Source organism: Micromys minutus (genome assembly GCF_963924665.1).
Source record: "Micromys minutus genome assembly, chromosome: 12".
Lineage (NCBI taxonomy): Eukaryota > Metazoa > Chordata > Mammalia > Rodentia > Muridae > Micromys > Micromys minutus.
In genome coordinates, this window is record NC_137981.1 from 50,611,160 (window position 1) to 50,619,433 (window position 8,274).

The window sequence follows — 8,274 nt, forward strand, 5'->3', positions numbered from 1 at the left end:
ACCTGTGACTATAATTTATACCTTGATGTAATCACCTCACCTTTTGCCTGGATGCCTGCCCAAAGATGCGCTTGTATTTTTATAGAAAAGGTCAAGGCTGGCTGGCTGGGGAGTCGGTCAGGCTGAGCTGCTAGTTAGAAAACAGGTCTCTTTGGTGTCATCTAGTGTTCAGTGATCCCACTGCAGGGAAACTGCTCACAGGAAGAATTCATTGGAATTTGGACTTCTGCACAGTGGGCAGACAGAACAATTAAACACCCCCCAGCCCCACCCCAACACGCTTTCCTGTAGATAATGTGGAAGTAGCAGCTGTGGGGCTGGCATCATAGAACACAGGAGCTGTTAAAAGCTGTCTTGTTACACACAAGGGCTGCTCTGTGTATTCAAAGCTGCAGCCTTTGGAACTGGGACTGATACTGTGTTGAGAGCTAGGTGATTGCCGAAGAGGATGCTCAGCTTAGCGAAGTGGCTGCTGGGAAACCTGCATGGAGGTCCAAGAGAGCCTGAATGCCAAATATGATAGGAACTTCACCCTCGAGTCTTTGGAGATGCTTACAAAGTCACTTGAAGCAGAGACAGGTCACAAAGGGTTGGATTCTTGATATGGTTATATCCCCACCTGCAACAAACCCATATGGGCCAAAATGTGCCAGAAGGAATAAAGGGGGACTGGGCAGGGTCTGGGGCCCTCATCCTCACTGTAAGCCAGCTGGTGGTGAGTTCCCATTCTCTCTGACCCACACATCTCTTTGGCACTACTGTGCTTTGGAGAGTAAGTTCAAAAATGACATCTGTTAAGTGGTCCAAGCATCTAATGAACCTCCCTTTGAACAGCTGGGAGAATGCAGCTCAAAGTTACACAGTTGGGAGCTGGAGAGATGGCTCAGTGGTTAGAGCACTGACTGCTCTTCCAGAGGTCCTGAGTTCAGATCCCAGCAACCACATGGTGGCTCACAACCCTCAGCAATGAGGTCTGATGTCCTCTTCTGGTGTGTAGTCTATGTGTACTTATATATAATGAATAGATAAATATTTTTTTAAAAAAAACGAGAAAGTTACACAGCTGGATAATAGTAGCTGAGATTCTAAGGCAGTGGTTCCTAATGCAGTGACCCTTTAATACAGTCCCTCATGTTGCGGTGACCCCCCAAACATAAAATTATGCTCATTGCTACTTCATAATTGAAATGTTGCTACTGTTAGGAACCATACACAAATATTTGCAAGACATCTGATGTGCAATCCCAAAGTGGTGGAGACCCACAGGTGAGAACCACTGCTCTAGCCCATCATTCTGAATGTGCTAGGGATGTTTGAAAAGGTTCATCTGCATCCTCACAGCTCAAAGGCGAGTCTTGCTGGCACCCTCATTCTACAAATGAAGGGACTGTGGACAGGGAGGACTTCTAGTTAGTAAGTCGGGAAAGGAACCAAACCAGAGCCTGTTGTTTTCAGGTGCTTGCTCTCGGTTCACTTGCCCACTGAGTCAAGGTCCTTGCTTTCAGAAAGCCAGCTTCCTGAATTCGGGGCTTCCCCGGTGGAGGCAGAAGGACCACGGCCACTGGTGGACTGCTTGAAGCAGCCACACACAGTAGAGCTGTGATGCTTCTTGCTGTCCACTCCAAGGGGACATACATGATTTTCCAGGTGGAGGAGGCAGAGAAAAGAGACCTAGGCAATGGCAGATGCTGCAGGGACATACAAGCCTTTGGTAATGAAGGACTGGCTGGGTTCTAAGTTAGCTTCAGTCAGGACATTAGATGCCGAGGGAAGTCTAGCCCCCCACATCAGGTCCAGTTTTCATAAAGGCTGTGACAGATCAGACCTGGCCCAGCCTTGCACAGAGGGGTGGGGCCCTATCTGGGGGAGTGTATGTGTTGGGGAGTGTACTTAGTGGGGCGTGTGTGGGTTCTTTGTGCTGAGACACTAAATTCCTGCTGGCCTGGCTTCCTGTTTCTAGATGCATTCCTGCCCTAGTCACCACGGATACTGCTGCTTGGAATCTGGGCCCCACATTTTCCGAATTCAGGGCGAAATCAGGCAAAGGATCTCTCTGTTTTACTTCCCTACAATTCCACCTTGAGGGCCTGAGCAGCCTGGCTTGGCTGGGAAGCTTGCTTCCCTGGATCTTCTTAGACTTGGAGAAGGCAGGCCCAGCATCCTGTTTCCCTCATATTTGAAGGACAGGGATGGGGGTGGGGCAGGGCAGCCAGCAACCCTGGGAACTCACGCTGCAGGAAAAGGGCTTGACCTAAACATCAAGGTTCTGAAGATGAGAGTACTACAGTTCCCGCTCTCATCTTGCATCTGAACTGGGGGAAGGAGGAGGGGGAGCTCAGTTTCCCAACGTTATAGTATTGAAATCAGATTGTTGGTGGCTCTCTGACAAAGGAACCAGTGGAGAGCCTTTGGGGATGGGATCTGGGAAGAAGCAAGGAGAGGGGCGATAGACTTCCAGTTACTTCCAGTCGCCCTTATCTGCCTCTAGGGTGTGTGAGGCCAGCTGAGATTTTCCAGTCCTCCTTGGCTTCTGAGAAATGGGATGTTTCCCTAGAAGCCGTCTGGTCACCTGGTAGTTGACCATCAGCTGCTGCCTGGGTTCCTTTTAAAATGGGATTGAAGTGGAATGGAACCAGGTCAAGGGTGGTGGCTGCTAGGGTCAGGGAAACATTTAAACGTCTGGACTGCTCTGCCTCCAGGCTGTGGTTCACCTCTTGCCCACACCCTGCAGACCCAAGCCACCATACGCATAAACAGCACCCAGATAAGAAAGAGGCTTGGGCTGGGTAGGGGGTTCATAAGTAGCTCTGGTCACACAGCGCCTTGCAGCGAGTGCTCTGCAGGTTTCCCCAGGGCACAGAACCTTTTCCCCTTTCTGATAGGCTGAGGATCCTGCCCTCAAGTCATACAGCTGCGAGGCCGGATGCAGTCCTAGTCTGCCTTCTTCCCTCCGCCAGCACTGTGGGGTTCCATTTCCTTCCGGGCTGTTGTGCAGTGCAGCTCTGAGCTAGTAAGGTTCCAACTGCAGCAGCAGGAACACGGGCAACTCGAGCAGTATGTGTGTGGGTGTGTGTCGGGGCGGGGAGCAGTGACTCCTCGCCCGCTAGAGTCCTCGAGTGGATACCCTCTCCTCCAAGAGCACTGAATTGGGGCACTTCTGCTGCCAGGGCTGGGGGTATACGATGCCTAAGAAAAGCAGTCCCCAGACTGGCGAAGCCCGGGTCAGCGTCGTCCACCTGCGTGCCGCGCCCCGCCCCGGCCCGCCCCCCGTGGGGAGTGTCCTGGGGCCACGCCCAGCTGGGCAGCAACCGGTGAGCCGAGCCGCTCGGGCGCAACTAGGGACTAGGGGACGCCCGGCATCACTCCCGTGCTGTTGCAGCGGTTTTCACGTCGAGTCTGGAACACGTCATGCTGAGCCGGCGCCGCGTCTTTGCGGTGGAGCGACTTGGCGGCCGGGGTGAGTCGCGTTGCCTCCCACCCTGGGGTCGCCTCCCATTCTCCAGCCCTGCTCGAGCGGCGTCCACTGGCCGCGCCCCCTCCCTTCCTTGCTTTGAAGGAGTGAATAGGCTTGGGACGCCATACACAGTGCAGATCCTTCGGGATTTGCAGGTCAGTCACCCACCACCCACATCCTACTGGTCCGTGGCCTCCTTTTCCTCTAATCCCCGAGGTTGGGTGACATTGATATCCTTGCCCCAGCCATCAGTCCTGCAAGCTCCTTGGTGGCCACAAACACATTTCTCAAGGATGGTTGCGGGGCATAGGCTTCCTGGTACACTTCCTGATCCAGAGGGGACGGGCTGGCATCCTCTTCCCGCCAAACCAGCCCAAGCTCCTGCCCGATTCCAGTAGACCACCCAGACCAGAATAACCCGGGGCACAAAGGTGGTAATAAATGGATGCTAGCCAAAGGGGCGTGAAGATTCGTGCCTATAATCCCAGCACTTGGGAGGCTGAAGCAGGAGAAATATTGGGAGTTCCAAGGCAGTTTAGGATACAGAGTTTTAAAACACTGTTTCAAAAACAAAACAAAAGTCAGTTTCCTTGTTTTACTTAATTTATATTTAAAGGTATTTTTTGTTGTTGTTGTTTAAAATTTGGGCTTACCTGTTTTACCTGTGTGGACTGGCCAGGGAAGTCAAAAGAGGGACTCAGATCCATTGTAACTGGAGTTATAAACATCCATGTAAGTGCTGGGAACCCAATGCCTGACTTCTGGAAAAGCAGTCAGTATTTTAAAATACCGAACCATTGGTCCAACTCCAAAAATTTCCCCCACCTGTCACATGATCATCCTTTCTTGCTTCTAAGAAGACAAAGTTACCCTAGATGATTATAATTGCTATTGTTTTTTGTTGCTGCTGCTATTTGTCTTGCAGTGTGAGGATGGGACCCGGTGCCTTGCGCATGCTCGGAAAGGTCTCACAGTGTCACACCCCAGCCCTAGCTGCTGTCATTTTTACCAGTGTCCTCATAACCTCCGGGAGATAGATACTTCATTCTGCCTCCTGGTGTCAGGGACTTCGGACAGCACTGTGTAGCCCCAGCCTTTACCTTGCTCTTTCTCCTTCCCCTATCCAAGGAGTCTGAGGCACTTAGACTTGATTGATTCAGCTGAACCTTAGTTAAGGGTCTGTTAAGCTGTCTGAATCGATAACTGTCATGACTTGCAAGGACTTTGCCTACCACATGCTCAAAGTGTAGGTTTCTGTGAGCTGCCCACAATTGTGATAAGACATCTTCCAGGCAGGGGTAGAACTTTATCCCAGTGGGGATGTGATGTCCTGTGTCCTTGTTCATCACTGGCACCCAAGGGAATGCTGCCAGTTGCTAGGAATGCTGGGGGCATTAAGGGCATCCTGCCCAGCTTGATACAGATTCTCCTTACAGATGGGGCCTTTGAAGACCGGGCACAAGGCTGTGTGGTGCCAGGAGTCACTTGCACCTACAGACGGATACCAGACAGAACTCACGGGTTTTCATTGGACTTCAGGGAGGGACAGAGTGAGCTGAGAGGTCTGGAGAGACAGATGCCACTTCTGAAATTGGCTTCCCAGGACTCAGGCATGGAGATGGTGGTCGGGGACAGCTCCTTGGCTACCTTATCAGGACTTTCTCAAGATTCTCTGAATCTGGAGCCCACAGGGAGCCCTGAGCTGCCTCCTGCCCAGCTAGACCGGCTGCTGGCCAGACGGAAGCTGGAACAGGTGCTGGAGAGGTCTCAGTTTCCCAGCTTGTCTGGGCGGCGCGGCTCCCTGCAGCTGCTGAACAAACCTGTAGATGGAGTGCCCATCTTTGTAGGAGAACAGGAGTCCACTGAGGCAGACACTGAGCTAGAGGCTGGTCTGGAAGAAGCAAAGGAGGCGAGTATTCATCTTGGCTAAAGTGGAGTGGGGTGGAGAAAGCCCTGAGGTGTGGCTTATGGGGACCCTTCCCCCCATTTTCCCTGGAGCTCTCTCGGGGTGGGGCGTTCCTTGCCCCTAATTGATGGTTGCTTTTGGTCTCATCTTACATCCAGCAGTATGTAGCCACCCCCACAGAGTCGGTAGACAGGAATGGGTGCCATGCTCAGCTGGCCACTGGGGAAGCCAGCCAAGTGTATCTTTCTTGGCTTGTCTGCTGTGTCCCACTTGGTTGGCTCAGCACAGCCTGACTACCCAGAATGGGAGTTTTGGCTAACTCTGAAGGTCTTCCTAACTTAATGTGTTCCACAGGTGGGTAATATGGAGTCTGGAGCTTGTACCTGCCTTCCAGGGCAGGGCTTGCGTTACCTGGAACACCTGTGCCTTGTGCTGGAGCAGATGGCGAGACTCCAGCAGCTGTACCTGCAGCTGCAGACCCAGAGACCCCCTAGGGTGAGTGATGGACAGGAGCAGGTGGCCAGGTCAATTAGTGAGGGAGGTAGGGCGAGGGTGGGACACCTGGAGCATGAATGCATTCTGAACAGCCCCAGCTTTCAAGTGAGTCTTTGCTTGTTCCGTCTTGCCTGTCTCAGGATCCTGAGGAGGAAGAATTGGCTCCAGATCTTTCAACATCACATATCCCAGACAATAGGATCCAGGGGCACAGAGAGGAGCCGAGCCAGACAAAGAACCCAGGTAAGGGGCAACTGTGTCTTCCTCTGCATTCTGCCTGCCTATGTGCCTGCCCAGGGTCCCATCAGCAGACCCCCTGAACTGTAGCTTATCGGGGTTGCTTCCTGCTTGTTTCTGGCCCCAGATGATGTAGTTCTCTTCCTGAAGGTGCAGAGGCAGCTTCACTCCCAGAGGTGGGGGTGCTTGTCGACAGCCCCCCCAGGCTGCCGGAGGCCTTGCTGGAACCAACCCATATCCTTCCACCCTCCCAAGGGCACAAGGTAGTGATGGATGGATGTGGAGCATGTGATAGAATGGTGGAGGGTGGGGAACATGGGAATGTGTAAGGGATGTATATAGTCTATAGGTGCTTTGTATGTTGAGCCCTTATTCTCTGTTCAGCAGGATCTCTCCCACTGGGATAAAGTCAAGGTTCTGCTCAATCGGATTCGTTGGAGGAGTCCTCGACTTCCTGAGCCTTCTGTTCCCCCTGATAGTTCTGGACCCAGGTGAGTCTTGTGCCTGACCCAGGTTAAGGCAGTTGGGGAGAGACTGATGGGCCAGGATGTTGGTACTGTCCTGTCTTGGCAGTTGTCATCTCAGTCCCTATGGAATTGCAATGTATAGAAGATACTCCAAGTGACAAGAGTAGTTAAGATGCCCCATTTGTTGGGGCAGAGAGGGAAGACTACATAAGATTAGGGACAGCGGCTTTCCCGAAGCCACAGCCAGACTGTGGGCAGTATGTTCATCTTCCAGGTCAATCCTGCACTCCTTAACACTGAAATGTAGAGGCTGGCAAGGTAGACACATAGGCAAAGTATTTTATTGTGGGTGAAGTCTGTCATGGGTGGCAGCTTCTCCTCAGAAGGTAAACAGTGTTTCATATGCCTGTTTTTTTTTTTTTTCTCTTCCAGTCTAACTCTCCTTTGCTTTTCTATAGGACAGAGTTCAGGAATATCTCTGAAAGGATTCCATGCCATTCCCAACGGAAGACCTTTATCCCATCACTGATAGTTAAGAAGCCACGAGCAAAAAATCTTTCTGTATGACCTCTTGGTATACCTGGTGACCTTGGGTGGAGGTTGATTTGCCAAGAAGACCCTCACATTTGGGCTTACTGTTGCTTCTCCGCCCAGCCAGGAAAGGCTATTGGCGCTTGCTCCTCTTCAAGGTGAAGGCCAAGTCCTTCTCTAAGCGTTGAGGCAAAGAGCCCTGGTTCCCCAAGAGGCCCTCAAGTAAAGTTCCAGCATTCTTCCAGGCCCTTCCTCCTCGTCATAAACCTCTGGGCTTAAGCAATGTGAACTGACTTATTTATCAGGTGCTCACGGAACATGTTTAGTATGGGAATGTGTCAGCATGTTGCAGGCGTATGTTTATGTAATCTTTATTCGACTGCCCCATCCAATGGAATCATTCGTCCAAAGGGTTGGTGTTTTGAGTGTCACTGATCTTCATTCCACACTGAACAGTTACTGATGTGCTGTGCTAATTTCCTCCTCATACTTGAGACAGCAGCCCTAGGACCAAGAACACTGCCTTGGGTACCTTTGTAGCGAGTCATGGCTTTGGAGCACAGCCCTTGAAAACTGAGTAAGGAGTGGGTGGGGGTTGGAGGGAAGATCAAGAACATTGTGAGGAACAACAAATAACTTGCAAGGTCAACTCTAAGATGCTGTCTTCTATCCTGGAGTTTAGACCATAGCCAAGTCTCTAATTTCTGAGCCACAGCTTCCTACTTGGGATGATGCCTGCTTTACCTACCTCATAACCTTGTTAGGAGGATAAAGTAACATTAAACGTTCTCAATGTGTGCTGTGACTGTTCAGTGAACAGGAAAGGGTGTGCTGCTGGGGACAAACAGGAGTGGAGAGATGAGAGGCCAGAGGTTAAAGGGGTTGGCCACTGTTAATAGTTGTGAAAATAGCCACATTTCTGGCAAGATTTTTGATAAGCCATTTTATTGGGATCTTGTAGTACATTTCTTCTTTCTTTTAAATGTTTATTTATTTTATGTATGTGAGTACACTGTAGCTGTCTTCAGACACACCAGAAGAGGGCATCCGATCCCATTACAGATGGTTGTGAGTTACCATGTGGTTGCTGGGAATTGAACTCAGGACCTCTGGAAGAGCAGACAGTGCTCTTAACAACTGAGCCATCTCTCCAGCCCCTGTACATTTCATATTTGAGACTTTGG

At 51.1% G+C, this 8,274-nt stretch overlaps 1 protein-coding gene across 2 annotated transcripts; it reads left to right on the top strand.

Moving 5' to 3' along the window:
- Positions 1-3,408: 3,408 nt before the first annotated feature.
- On the top strand, positions 3,409-7,126 carry LOC308427954 (uncharacterized protein C8orf58 homolog; the record flags this gene model as incomplete). 2 transcript variants are annotated; one of them, XM_080926248.1, is made up of 7 exons in its annotated part: positions 3,409-3,457; positions 4,891-5,363; positions 5,715-5,855; positions 5,996-6,111; positions 6,229-6,355; positions 6,477-6,583; positions 7,018-7,126. In XM_080926248.1, the coding sequence occupies 7 exons, from the start codon at positions 3,409-3,411 to the stop codon at positions 7,124-7,126; spliced, it is 1,122 nt and encodes a 373-aa protein (XP_080782374.1). The 2 variants fall into 2 exon arrangements, with proteins under 2 accessions (XP_080782374.1, XP_080782373.1); XM_080926247.1 differs by having other exon boundaries at positions 6,480-6,583.
- Between the last annotated feature and the right edge of the window lie 1,148 nt (positions 7,127-8,274).